The 14172-nt window shown below is 38.4% G+C and overlaps 4 protein-coding genes across 8 annotated transcripts; 2 read left to right on the forward strand and 2 right to left on the reverse strand.

Moving 5' to 3' along the window:
* Positions 1 to 176: 176 nt before the first annotated feature.
* Positions 177 to 4122, reverse strand: LOC18994195 (probable galacturonosyltransferase 6). Its single transcript, XM_006417817.2, has 9 exons — positions 3673 to 4122; positions 3403 to 3437; positions 3149 to 3190; positions 2909 to 3059; positions 2742 to 2812; positions 2226 to 2494; positions 1722 to 2079; positions 1053 to 1574; positions 177 to 678 (listed from the first exon to the last, which is right to left on the reverse strand). Exons 1-9 carry the CDS (start codon positions 3782 to 3784, stop codon positions 403 to 405), a joined length of 1836 nt encoding a protein of 611 aa, XP_006417880.1. The 5' UTR covers positions 3785 to 4122; the 3' UTR covers positions 177 to 402.
* A 1550-nt stretch (positions 4123 to 5672) lies between these two features.
* LOC18994196 (E3 ubiquitin protein ligase DRIP1) lies at positions 5673 to 9296 on the forward strand. 5 transcript variants are annotated; one of them, XM_024153346.1, is made up of 8 exons: positions 5673 to 5784; positions 5868 to 6103; positions 7093 to 7192; positions 7434 to 7743; positions 7847 to 8277; positions 8386 to 8430; positions 8608 to 8680; positions 8776 to 9296. In XM_024153346.1, exons 2-8 carry the CDS (start codon positions 5998 to 6000, stop codon positions 8953 to 8955), a joined length of 1245 nt encoding a protein of 414 aa, XP_024009114.1. In that variant the 5' UTR covers positions 5673 to 5784; positions 5868 to 5997; the 3' UTR covers positions 8956 to 9296. The 5 variants fall into 5 exon arrangements, with proteins under 5 accessions (XP_024009114.1, XP_006417882.1, XP_024009115.1 ...); XM_006417819.2 differs by having other exon boundaries at positions 5707 to 6103; XM_024153347.1 differs by having other exon boundaries at positions 5707 to 6103; positions 7434 to 7734.
* Positions 9297 to 10438: 1142 nt separating this feature from the next.
* On the forward strand, positions 10439 to 11652 carry LOC18994197 (histone H1.1). The gene is made up of 2 exons (XM_006417820.2): positions 10439 to 10726; positions 10842 to 11652. Exons 1-2 carry the CDS (start codon positions 10529 to 10531, stop codon positions 11451 to 11453), a joined length of 810 nt encoding a protein of 269 aa, XP_006417883.1. The 5' UTR covers positions 10439 to 10528; the 3' UTR covers positions 11454 to 11652.
* A 232-nt stretch (positions 11653 to 11884) lies between these two features.
* LOC18994198 lies at positions 11885 to 14132 on the reverse strand. Its single transcript, XM_006417821.2, has 8 exons — positions 14123 to 14132; positions 13615 to 14024; positions 13467 to 13528; positions 13157 to 13378; positions 12943 to 13063; positions 12541 to 12863; positions 12315 to 12459; positions 11885 to 12145 (listed from the first exon to the last, which is right to left on the reverse strand). The coding sequence occupies exons 1-8, from the start codon at positions 14130 to 14132 to the stop codon at positions 11885 to 11887; spliced, it is 1554 nt and encodes a 517-aa protein (XP_006417884.2).
* Positions 14133 to 14172: the final 40 nt, after the last annotated feature.

The following is a 14172-nucleotide window of genomic DNA, read 5'->3' on the forward strand; positions in this document are numbered from 1 at the left end:
GCTTCTCTCCACCTGTCACGTCTCATCCCTTTCCTTCCACACAAAAGAGTTCGGGTAAAATTTCTATTTCCTAATGTACACTGAACATGAAAAAAAGAAACAAGTTGTTTGGTGAATTCCTCCATCCTTAAAATAGATGTGGATCGACACACAATTAGGGAAAACATATATGTCAAAAAAGATAAGTGTGAAATAACGTAATCATTCTGTATAGGTCTTCAAGAGAAGAGAACAATCTGTTGCTGTAACTAAGTCTAAGATTTGAGCTCTGTAAAGTAGGAAAAAGAAGAACCAAAAATTTACACTGATATGAGTTAAAGAATGAAGCTAATCAATAATATTGGTAACATGCTGAGAAGCTTTTTCTGACAACTGAAACCTAAGTTGTGGGAATTTGTTTTTTTAAGCGTGAATGTTGCACTGTTGCAAGTAAGAGTGATGGTACGGGACATGTATATTCCAGTAACGTTTGTATTTCTCTATTCCAATATCCAACCACGGCTTCATGATCCCATCGTAGTGTATAACCGCAGCTTGTTCAATGTCAACCGTTTTGACTCCTGATTCGTGACCTAACCCCATCACATGCCATTTCTTGTCCAACGGTAATGTTTGCCTATAGAAAGTCAACCAACCTATTGGTAAGCTCCCAGCTTTCCACAAAGCTCTCTTTGTTCCCTGCCACAAAAGTATATCCCAAAAATCGCTGTTAGGTTTAGGTTCAATACACACATATAAGCTGTGTATGTACATAGAGAAAAAGATACGTTGTCGATTGTAACCACTCATTCTTTTAGGAAACTATTTTTGCACTAGCTTCACTTATGTTCGTTTGCTAATTACAACTATTTATTCTGAATAGTGTCTAATTTCCAAACTCAAAACCTTTCATCCCCAGAGAGCCAAAACTAAAATCGAAATACTATCTTTTTCAGATAGAGTGGTGTACAAACGACTAGGTTGAAATTTTTTGAAGAGGTATTTAAAGCATCTAAAGGACTAGAGATGTTAGTAATTTGAAGTAAGTTCAGTAGAGAGTGTGATTTGCTTACCAGGATGAAATATTTTATGTATGTAGAAGTCAACTTCCGTCTTCTCCATTCTTCAAGATCAACTAGATTCATCCCGAACGCCCACGTGCAAGCTTCAGAACTGAATTTCCTAGCGACCCATGCGTCTGAGAAATTAATAAATTTTCTCATTGAATGAAATGAAGGTCCACCTTCTTGACAAGTCTCTACAGCACCAACCACCTTCCCTTTCATATCAATGCTCCACAGTCTACTTAGATCTCTTTGAACTACTACATCATGGTCAAAGAGTACAATCTTGTTTAAACCCGGGAATAAATCCGGGAGATAGAAGCGTGCGTGATTGAGGGTAGAAATGAATCTTGGGTCACTGGAGTTTTGCTTCATCAGCAATTGATCATAATCTGAAGGCAGGACATCCATATCATCAATGTTTTGGATTTGGATCGTAGCTGTACTTTGAATGTTTAGCAAAAACCACATTGAGATTGCTGGGTAATTAAGTGAATCAGTCAAAACATGGAGTACTATATTTTCCGGTTCCTGCAAACAGCAATCCGAACCCAGATTAATAAGTGGCTGAAGCAAATAAGACTCTTGAAACATACCCTATAATGATATTCAACTGGTAAATCAGAAAACGACAGCACATAACTGTCAGAATAAAACAGAAGAAATGTTAAAATGTACCTTTGAAGAATATAACGTCGAGTTAACAACGACTGCAGAGGCCAAAACATTGTCAGAGAAGACAACATAATGATTGAGATTAGGATCATTATAATTCTGCTGGTTAGGCATCTGCCTTTTTTCAGGATCCAGGGCAAAGTACTCCGATGTCAACCGCATCGAGAGACAGTGAAGCCCTTTTGGGGTGGTCCTTGCAGCAAGGTGCATTAGATATGCTGCTTGGTTTTTCTGAGCTTGAACTTGGTCTTCTGAGTTATAATTCATGGCTCGGAGTTTGGTAGAAATGGCAGGGCAATTGTTAAAGACACGAATAGCCTTGTATAATGCAGCTTCCATGGGCTTCAACCTACGAAGAGCGCTGAAAGAAACAACCATACCAGAGGTTACCATATGAATTTTCTTGAACAGCACAGATTTTTGTCACTAAAAGGCTGTAGTTGTAACAGCAAGTTTCTGGTTGCAATTAAGGTATTTTCTCCGTTTAAATCAAGCAGTTGTGCTTACCCCTTTGACAAATCCTTATCCTTTGTCGCATCACCAACAGCCCGTTCCAGCTCTCTCATCCTAGCTCTCAACTCCTTCACAATCTGAGAGTTACTTCCAGGTGGGGCAAAATTCAGGTAGGCTTTAGCTTGTATAATTTTGTCTCTGATCTCCTTTATCTTCACATCTGTTACTCTATCAGGCTGGACCTTTATGTTCTTTTCACCCTTGGATAAAGGGGGCTTGAAATCCCGCTTATTAGCTTGTTGATTAATTGTTAGAGATTGATCCTGAAACAAAATAATAAATCATATTGTTTAAACGTATGATCTGAATAGTTTGATGGAAGCCTAACTTGGCTTTTCTATGCACTAGATCAACTAGTACCATATAGCGTAATGTCCTGTAGTATGATTCTAGAACTTAATTATTGAATTGTTTCATATCATAGCCTGAGCATTCGTCACGTTCATGTTACTTCAGCTGAGTTGATTCATCAAATTCATGTTTTATCAATCAGTTGGATTAAATGCAAACCTTTGCATCCGAGCTTGCTGTCGACCGTTGTGAAACTATCACTTGATCTTCCCTGTTTTTGTGATTATTACCTGAAACCCATGATTACTACGGATAAGAAAGCTGAAGAGTTAATCACAGCGAAAAAAAAAAAAAAAAAAAAAACAAGATTAGGAATATAATCCCACCATCAATTCCTGAGAAATCAATTGTGTTCTCTTTCTCATTAGACTGGAAAACACCATCACTTTCATCAGATGGGTTATCCCGAACTACAGAATTAAACTCCCCATCCTTGAAGAGAATGAGCCTTGGCCCCTTCAAGCCTTCTCCATTCTCCTAAATCACAAAGTGGAACAATTTCAACTAAATGAATGATTAAATGGCTTAAGGAGATGACTTGGAGGAGCCTGTCACTGCTAACTTACCTGTTCCACAGCGCTAAGTCTAAGGTCATGTGTCCTGTATCTCTGCAGAATAATGGTAGCATATCAGCTAAAGTGTATTGTTCGAGAAATATAAGCAAGACTAAGACCTGAAAACTTAGCACAATCAAAACAATATAGCTGAAGAATCTCTCAATCGATTAACTAATTTAAAGCAGTCAAAACGACGAAGAATCTCTCAATCAATCAGAACAGAGGAGTAAACAGATTGAAGGCCATGATATCATCACACTTACAAAGTTAGATAACTCTTCAATGAATTCTCTCCGACCTGCCAGAAAAAACAATCGGAAATGAAATCAAAACAAACCTCAGATGAGAAACAAGAAGACTTAGAAAACATCAAACCAAAACAGGCCGATGGCAAATATCATGAGATTCAATCAAAGATCAAAGCCATCGAGCAATTCCACACGATCATTCAGTAACATGTAGCCATATCTTACATCTGCTAGACAGAAAAACAGAAAAAAAGGAATCTAAAAAGATAAGGAGACGAAGCTGACCAACGGGAGTGATGTTCTTAAGCCGATTCGAGACGAAAATAAGCGGAGCGAACACAGATATCGATAGCAGGGAGAGGAACAGAATCCTCTGCCATCGACGGATTTGCTTCATGAATATGCGAAACACGAACCAACAAAAATTTCCCCTAAACCTATCTTCCTCTAGAACTATCCGTATCTCATCAAACCCTTAATCGGTCTCCAGGAAGAAGCAGCACGTAACGGAGGGACTCCTCACAAATCTCGGAGATTTCGTGCTTGATCAACAAGCAGAAAAAATGAAACGCTAAACAAACGTAGGGCTTTCAGATCCTTCTGGGATTGCTTTGCTCTAATGGCAAATTATATTCTTCGCTTCGATTTCTGGATTTGGGGTCGGAGGGAGTTAGATTCAGAGCTTCTTCATGCATCATCTGGGGATTCTGCTCTTTTAAATTACATCAATCATTGTTTAATGATTTTTTTTATTTTATTTATATTATGTCTATGGAAATTTTTATTTATATACACAGTAGGTCGAAAGAATTGATTTTTAATGATATAATTTTTGGGTGTTCGTGTTGAGATGTCAAATATTTATAGAGTTATAGTGTGATGTGGGCAGAGATGAGGATCAGGTGTGGGCAGGTCTACATGTGAAGACATGTGCTTAAACCGTTGATGACGCTGTAAGTAATTAATGTCTTCATTTGGAAATTAACATTAATCACCCAATCGGAAAAAGTCACGTGGATGGAGTTATCTCCACGTCCTAGAAAACAAGTCGACGAGGTATTTCCAGTCTCATATAAAAGGGAAAAGTAGGCTAGATTGCCTATTTTGAAAAACATACAAGTATACGTTTTTGTAAATGAATTATACAAATGATACAGAAGAAAAATATGACGAAAATACCTTATTTGCGGATGCTGTTAATCATGTTTTCCTGAACAAAAGATTGTTAGCTGTTTATTTGTTAATTAGGGTTCTTACTTCTTAGAAAAAGGAGTTAGTATAACTATAAAACGGTCTTTAACAACCATAAGTGAGAGTAAAGATTGAGGGTTTTTGTTACTTTTAATTCAATGAAGAAGCTGAGGTTTATCTTATTCTGATTTTACATGAAGTATTTTAGTTTATAAAATGGTGGAACTAATGTAATTTGTGTAAAACGGTAGAGGTAAAGTAAGTTGTCTATCAAATTGGTTTAATAAATTGTGAAACTGAATAAATTTATCATAAGCCATGTCATATAAAGATAATATGCGGCTATATATGCGCAATGCTGAAGTTATCAAAATGTTAGTTGACGTCTTTTTCATTGTATTGCAAAATTGTTGTTGAAACATAAAGACCGCATAGTTTAACGTATGCCCATCATGATTTGTTAGTGACATCCTGCAAAACCTTCACACTTTTTTAAATCTAAAATTTGGAGATTGCTTCGCATGTCTATGATGATTCGTTATACACTTCGTCCAAGATTTGTAATGGCATAACGCCTTGCAGAAGCTATTGTTGATCTATAGGTTCAAAATAGGTGTTTTTTTTGTTTTCTGGATTTGAGGCTTGAATATTCATGCTTGTAGTATGATCAACTAACGTTCTTTGTCTTGGTATGAAGCTTATCTCGTTTTCTCAGGCAGTTGAAATTATCTATGAACGTGGTTATTAAGCTAAGTCAGATGATTAGAGTAGCTAAGGTAAGCTAATCTTGTTTTGTATTTCAGCTCCACCATTTTCGCATCACATTTTGGTTTATCTTGGTTTAGCAGTCATAATGTATTTATGCTAATCTATTTTCCCTTTTTTTTTTGGTTTTAAACAATTTGAGTAAGGTATACCACCTATAAGTTCATCAGAGAATACTTGACTTTTAGTTCCATAGGTAGTCTTTTTCTTTTTCGATATTTGATTACGTATTTCGGTATTTGTTTGTATTTTTATTTTATTTTAAAAAATTGAATATGTAGACTGCTACAGTATTTTAGTTTGGAAGAAAAAAAAAAAAGAAAGAATGGAAAAGAACGTCTCAGGCAGCGTTCGTTCTTGTGTAGAGGAGAGCTAAGTTAAACTCAAAACCCTTGGACTTGTATTGTCAAAAAGTCATATCGTCTTCTTCCTGTCCGAATCGTACGTCAATTCTTCCATCTTTCTCTCTCTCCATCAGCTTCCATTTGCGCCAGTCCGATTGAGGAGAAATTGTTTCACTTCAGGGACTATCATATCCAGCTTGATTTGGGATAGAGACGACAGACACAAATCTGAGCGTTCGCGTATTTCGTCGGCATGCAGTTTTGGGGATGACAGATTGAGCCCAGGAGAAAGAAAGGCAGAGAAAGAGAGATGGTGAGTCAGGTGAAGAGGGAGACGATGAAGGCATGCCTGAGCTGCCCTCTCTGCGACCACATCCTCCGTGACGCCACCACTATCTCCGAGTGCCTTCACACATGTCAGTTCCTCTTTCCTCTTTTAACCCACCATTGTTTCAAAATTCGTTGCCATGTTGTCGAATTTTCCTCTGAATTTTGATCTCCTCTCGTCCTTTAATCGATAGAACAAGTACAATAGTAAGCGGGTCATATTGTTTGTTGGATTCATCTTTTTTGCATCTTCAACCATTATCTGTATTTCTGATTAAACAAACAAAAGAACTGTATTTCTGTTAAATTTTAAGATATTTTACCTTTCTGTATGCAAAACCAATCAACTTTTTCAACGTATAGAAAGGAAGAAAATTTATCTGAGCATATATTGATTGCTACTAACCGACTAGCTTTTGCCATAACCTGTTATTAATAAATCAATCAAGTCAGACATGTATTGAGAGGGATCTCTAATTTATACATTTTAAGGTATCACTTGGATCCTTGAATGGTATATAACAACAATGCGAGTCAAATATGTAAAGCAGAGCAAATCTCCCTTTTTAACAATGAAAGTGCTCGCTTAAGCTGGACTAAGAAAGTAACACTTATTTTGCAAGCTGTTTCTGATTTACTGCAGCTTCAAAAATTTGTGGATTTGAGGCTTGTTTACTGAGGACACTTCCAGTAAGATCGATTAGTTCCTGTACCAAACCGTTTGATTCCAATTAACCTCTGGTCTGCAAGCGGAGGATTTGATCTGTGAACTTTAAACTAGTGTAGCTAAAAATGGATGTGGTGGAAGGAAGTCACAGATTTACGAATGTGTCTCACGAATTTGATTAACTTGAGGGCTGCTACTAACATAATTTGAAATTTGGAGCAGTATGGAATTCAGTTTGAGTTGAACTTTCTTTCCAAGTTAGAAATCAACTGTTATATCTTTTAGTTTCTTAGACAAATTATTCAGATTTAGTCACATTTGATATTAAGCAAAAAAGAAATCATCCTGTTCTTATATTATAGTTGCTATCTACTGGAATGAGATAACGTCTGATATTACTCTCCTATATAGTTTGTAGGAAATGCATCTACGAGAAAATCACAGAGGATGAGATAGAGTCTTGTCCAGTATGCAATATCGACCTCGGTAGCACCCCATTGGAGAAGCTTAGGTAAGTGAATCTATCTCAGCTCCACCATTTCTCATCAAAAATTGGTTTAGCAGTCATAAATCTCTTCTGCTCCTTGACTGAAGCCATTTGTTTTTCTTGTTGATGGAATGAACTATGTGAAATAGAATAAGAAGGGAGTATTTTTTGTACGTTCGTTTTCCTTACTCGTTATTTACAAAATGTGAGCTTTGTAGTTGACTTTGATGTATGTTGAGGAGCCACTTTCACGAATGTTGTTTAGGCCTGACCACAATTTGCAAGACTTGAGAGCCAAAATATTTCCTCTAAAACGAAGAAAAGTGAAAGCTCCTGAAATTGTGTCCTTACCAGCAAGGAGGAAGGAGAGATCTATGTCGTCTTTGGTTGTAAGCACACCTAGCGTGTCAGCACAAACGGGAAGAAGAACTAAAGCGGCCACGAGAAAAGAGTTACGTGATAGTGGTTCGTTGGCTGAGAGAACTGTCAAAAAAGAAGAATCTTTTGGGGATGATCTTCTAGAGAACACAAGCTCACCCGACAAATTCACTCAGAATAAAAAGGAGGTAAAGAAGGTGAAGGATATGTTTACGTATCGAAAACGAAATGCTCAGTGGATTTTGGATAATAGTGTAACTGGCTTCCTATTCATTTAAGTTTTATTTTGGCCTTTTGCAGTCATATGCAGAGTCCTTCTCCAATAAAGAAAAAAAAGATGGTGATGAACCCTGGGATTCCAAAATGGATTGGAAACCTTTAAATTTTCTGGTCGATGTGGCAAACAGGACAAAGCCGTTGAAGTCTTCTGCTTCTCAAGGGCAAGGCTCGAAATCTGAGCACGCTAAAGCATCTCACAAACAGTTTCAAGGGAGAAAGACCAAATTTAAGGATCAAAAAAGTAGATGTGAACGTGAGGATGAAACGACTAATCATAGTGATCCTACAACATCAGAAACTGCTACTCCTAAAAGAATGCGTAGGACTGAACGCAAAAGGTCTGCCACCAACTTTGGTGATACAAGAAATTCACCACAACAAGATGAGTCAAGTGCAAAACGGGAGAGGAGATATGGTCCTGTTTGGTTCTCACTTGTGGCGTCCAGTGATCAGTGAGATTCTTCCTCTCATATCTGAAAATTTTCTTTCCCTTCATGATACTTTTTCTACATTTTTGTTTCTGTTCTGTTGGTATGTTGACAAGGGCTTGGTGATTTCAGGGAAGTTTGTTTGCCTCAAATTCCTGCAAATTTTTTGAGAATAAGGTAGGTTCGTTGGTTCTTGGATTTGTTTCTTGTTATATTCCACTTACTTGCCAATTGATTAGTCACTCTTTCTCTTTTACAAAGTAGTTTTCTTGAAGACATTAACACAAATTCACATTTCTGCTATTAATAATTGTTTTGTTGGGGAAGTTAATTCGCTGTCTCATTCCATGGCAGGGATGGAAATATTCCAGTTTCTTTCATACAAAAGTACCTCATGAGGAAGCTAGATCTCGAGAGTGAAAGTGAGGTATGCATCAGGTCAGGTCTTTAAAGCTAAATGCAAGTATGGCCTCTAGATGTTTTTGGTTGATCAAAGATAGACATTTAATGGTTTCTGTGCAGATAGAGATAAGATGTATGGGAGAAGCGGTGATGCCGACGCTGGAGCTTCAGAAAGTGGTGGATCTATGGTTGCAGAGAAGTTCAAATCGCCAAAGGTTTGCTGCATCGATTGGTTCCTCTGCAAAGGATTATATGATGGTGCTTGTCTATGCTCGGAAGCTTCCGGAATGCAACAAGTGAAGAACTTTAGAGACTCTTTTTGCATGAAGAATATTCTTTGGAGGCAGGGTAAGCTTTTTCCCTCTCTATGGAATCTCTCAAAGCAATACAAGAGAGAAACATTACCTGCAGGAGAGGCTGATCTGTTCAAGAAAATCCAAAATTTGCTTCTTTTACTACGTGTCCTTTTTGGGCTTGCATGTGTAATGTTGTTGTCACTTTATTATCAAGTGTTGTAGTTCAGATTTTAGATTGATTTATATGCATTTTATTCGGCACGACTTCACTTCTATGGAAGTTGTAGTTTCGAATTAGGTCTCGAGTGTTGACATCGGAACAAATGGAGTGGAAACAAAGTCTTGTATCTTGAAGATTCAGAAAGTTCCTCTATTATTTCTTCGAAACCTCCAAAAATCTTCTTTATATAGTAGAATGTGAGGACGCATAACAAATGATTCATCAGCAGATGCCCAATGAAGAATAGTAATATCTTATTAACGGTTGACAAAAGAAAAATATCTCATAAACCATGTTTCATAATACATAAGACACCATGTTTCATCATAATACATAAGAAACCATGTTTTGTTTGGATAACCAAAATCAACTATATAATATTTATATGACGGATGCAAACAGAACTTGTAATCACTATTTGGTATATCGTGTATATGTGTTGCAATATATCTGATATCTGATGAACATGGTTAATGTACATGAGTTGCTCTTACGAAATAGAACCTATATACATCACAACTATAATGAAATTATATAAATATTCACTGTTGATTAAATTTAATTTTATAACACGCTTAAAGTAGTAGATCACAGTTTATGAAATGTTTTTACTTCGGACTATTTTTTTTTGACATAGATGTGTATCACATCAACAAAACGAAGTGCTGTGCAACACATTTCTAGAAGATGGTCATCTTGGGTAGTATCTAATCAAATGATTTTGCATCGAAAAGTAATCAAAATTCCACGATTCATAGTTCGTTTCACTCCTTGATTTGCTTAGGTTCGGATCAACATAATTTTTTTCAAATCTCGTCTTAGCATTATTCGGAAAACCAAATATACTGTAACACTACTAAGAAAAACAATAGTTATGACATATCTCGAGTCATAACCGATTTTCTCATTGCAGAATAATCCGTTCACCACGTTTAGATAGTCGAACGAAAGCTCACAGAATTTCCTACACAATGCAAAAAATAAAAATGAATTTCGTAAAGTATATAACGAGTTATGATCAAAACAATCGAGCCTAAAAGCACAGCAAATATGCCCAAAGCATCTAATCCACATCCACTAACTCCCTCAATCCCTACATCGAAAGTCATACCTTCTAAACCGTTGATAGATAAAGATCCAACGATTAATATTCAAACTTGGGAAATGAGTAGCGATCCGCGTACTTATGATTTTAACCAATCAGAAGACAGATATGAAATGCCGTCTAATACACATCTAACCAATATAAATCGGACGTTCCCGATGATCTCATAAACCATCCCCATAACTTCCTCTTCTCTCGAAATTTCATTTACGGTTTCTAGCTATCAAATTTTCAGATCTTAGATTCATTGTGATGACGACGCAAGAGATGGAGCATGAGAATGTCTCTACTGTGGACGAAACCAATACGTCGGTGCCGGAGCCAGCCAAGGAGAAGAAGCCTGCAGCGAAGGGACGAAAAACGAAGAAAGTTAAGGAAGTGAAGGAGAAGAAGACTGCTTCTGCGGCTCCGAAGAAGAAAACCGTTTCTACTCATCCTACTTACGAAGAGGTATGAGATTCGATCTACTTTTTTTTGTTTTTTCCTTTTTCGTTTTCTATCGAGCCGGATTCGGATTTCTGAGATTAGAGATTGATTTTTGAGTTTTGTTTATGTTGCGATTCAGATGATCAAGGATGCCATCGTTACGTTGAAGGAGAGAACTGGATCTAGCCAATACGCGATTCAGAAGTTCATCGAGGAAAAGCATAAAGAGCTTTCGCCGACATTCAGGAAAATGCTGCTTCACAATCTGAAGAGACTCGTTGCTTCTGAGAAGCTTGTCAAGGTCAAAGCCTCCTTTAAGATTCCGTCTGCTAAGGCATCATCTCCGAAGGCGGCGGCGGCGACATCTGCTCCGGCGAAGAAGAAACCGTCTGCTGCGGCGGTTTCCAAATCGAAGGGCAAGGTTACTGCGGCTTCCAAATCTAAGGTTGCAAAGGTGCCTAAGAAATCATCGGCAGTCAAACCCAAGGCAGCTGCTGCTCGCAAGCCGAAAGTGAGTGCCAAGCCTAAGGCCACTGTTGCGCCTAAGAAGAAAGCTGTTGCCGCGAAGCCCAAGGCCAAGGAGAGACCAGCCAAGGCTGTCAAAACATCGAAGGTAACGTCTCCCGGGAAGAAGAAGGCTCCGGTGAAGAAAGCTGCGATCGCGACGAAAAAGAAGACGCCGGTGAAGAAGAAGAGTTTGAAGACGGTTAAGTCTCCAGTGAAGAGGGCTTCGTCAAGGGGGAAGAAGTGAAATTAGGGTTTTAGTGTTAACGATACATGGAAGTAGCTTTCTCTCTAGGTGGTAGTCTTTTGTATAATCCAATGATCCTGAAGTGACTTTTGTTTGCTTTTTTTTTTTTTTTTAATCTTTTGTTTGTTTTCAAAGTTCTTGTAATTCATGGTTGCTTGAACTCTCCTTCAATCATATATAGCTAAATCGCTTTTAAGGATATTCATTTCATCAATGGGGTACGAGAAGCAACAAAAATCGAACTTCTCGCAGCTAAATTTCAGGTTTTTGCCTTTCTTGTTGAGTATAGATGAACATGGAAGTTATACAATCAACAAATGTACCTCCTACCAAGTTTTTACTTGCTTCGATGTATTCTATCAAGTTTCCGTTCTTACTTGTCGATTTGATGCAGAAGTAAACCCAAATATGGGTGACTCACTTGTTTCTCATCAGGTTTTGATGTTGTTGAGTTGTTGTTTAGATCTTTCAACTTTCTGAATGGAGTATTTGAGCTCCTGTTGAATGTTAAACCTCGAAGGTGAAAGAACAATGTCTTTCCAGATTGATCCAGCTTCACAAGCAGGATTGGGTTGATTATAGAGCTCGTAAATGGAGTCTGCATTCTCGTTCAACCCTCCTACTCGCTTCAAACAGTCTATCTCCTCTGGATCCACTAGCAACGTCTTTTCCTTCTCTTTCCAACCTATCAGCTGCCACAACCACAGTTTCCACCTGTTAGTATTTTCACCAGTTTTGGGGCAATCTGGACTGGTCTAGGATCTTGGCTTAAGCATTGGTCTCATTGTTCAATCAAGTGTACTTTCTTTTCATGACTTGAATAAAAGTATGGAATTTAACGGTTTCGATGTAATCACTAACCTTTGGTGAGCCTTCCAGGGCGTTGGTGCAGTAGAGTCTAGCATTGTCAACAAGGTTACAATACGTAGGAAACGCATCTGCAAACCTTTTGTGAGATCTCAGCTGCGATCTCACCCTAACCGCTCTTCTACACATGATAGCTCTCCTACAATTCATAACACAGCAAGTTGAGAGACTTACTTTGAAAGACAGATAGATTGATAAATAGTTGCTTGCTTGCACTCACCTAATGCCTCTTATAACTGCTAAATACGCATCGCACACGACTCCAACTAATTCTATTCTATACGGTTTTCTCCTACGCCCATCCTCCTGCGTCTGTTGTCTTTCACCAATCCGTTCCCAGTAATTCTCTGTGATGATTCCATCATCACCAACCTTGTATCCTGCTCCCATTCTGTAGTGGTGACGGTGCACGTTCCTCGCCATTGTTATTGTCTGCACCACAAAAGGTACCCAAGAGAGTGTCCCATCCATTATCACATCCCTCCCTTCGTTCAGAGCCGTCACTAGCAGCGATGAAGCTGCATCTGTTGATGACTGGTGAACCTACAAAGCATTCAAGCCTCAGAATCAATCAATCTTTTGATCCACTTGAGAGGTGTGATTTTGAAGAAACATGTCTTACCAGTTCAGCAGTCTGGATCATATCCACATGGCCACGAGAGCTTAAGGCTCTGTAAATGACGTCAGATTCCTTGAAAGCATCAGCTTCAATCACCACAGCGTCTGCTCCTGCCCAAAACGCTCTGAATCCATGATGAAAACAATCAGGTAAGCTTCAACTACACAGCTTTACGTTTAAGTATGTATTATAGACAGGTGACGGTATTTGATTTTACTCTTTGAGTATGTCCTTGAGAACAGTGCTTTTTCCTGCACCCATCCCACCACCCATGAGGAGTAGAACCGGGCTTCGGTCCTTGTGAGCCACTGGTGCCATAACTTCAGTACACTGTGAGTCTTCCATAGACGCGATCCCCATTGCTCTCATTTCCTCTACCAAAGTGTTGAACACTCTCGCCACTTTCAAGTTCTTAGTCACCCTCTTGATCCTCTGTTCCCTATATATATATACCCACAATATCATTAATGAATCACTAAAATACAAGACACGGCTTCTAAATTGTGTTTTGGTTTTGTCTTCCTTACCTTGTAGCTGCCATCACAATCTGCTTCAGCTTCCTCTTGGGCTCAGCGTCTGCACTCAGTATCTGAGATTCATATATGATCTCATTGAGTGTTTTGGTCTATAATTGTGTGATATATCTAACATACACATAGATACACACATACGAACCTGACTAATCATGAGATCGGCGTGGCTCCAGTGATACGCAAAGTAGCTAAGAATGCATCTTTCAAACTCCTCAACGAGCTTAATGAAGAGAGAATCAGCGTCAGGCTCTTGAGAGAAAAAGCTGTAGATGTCTTCTTCACACAATTCTGATTTCCTGATGTATTCTGCTGCCAACTTGCAGAGATTTGGACAGTCTCTTCTGTCCTTGAACCCCATTTGCCTAGCGACGTAATGAGAGAATCTCTCGAGCTTCTCATGGCCTTTGTGTTTGTGACATGATTTGAGACGAGGGATGATTTTGGAGTCACGTAGCCTTCTTAGACGGTAATGCACTGCGGCTGCAATCATCAAACCGATGGATGACACCACCAATATCTGCGTGTACGTCGTCGTTTTGTTTCCGTAATATTCTGTAACAACAACAACTACTTAGTACATATTCATATTTCACAATACTCTGTACTGTATCAGGAAGAAGAAAAATAAGACAAGACAGCAAATATTGGACCTCTCTGCATAATGACTGATTTTGATGGTGGATTCGTAGAGTTCAATAAC

Source organism: Eutrema salsugineum, unplaced genomic scaffold (assembly GCF_000478725.1).
Source record: "Eutrema salsugineum unplaced genomic scaffold, Eutsalg1_0 scaffold_5, whole genome shotgun sequence".
Taxonomy (NCBI): domain Eukaryota; kingdom Viridiplantae; phylum Streptophyta; class Magnoliopsida; order Brassicales; family Brassicaceae; genus Eutrema; species Eutrema salsugineum.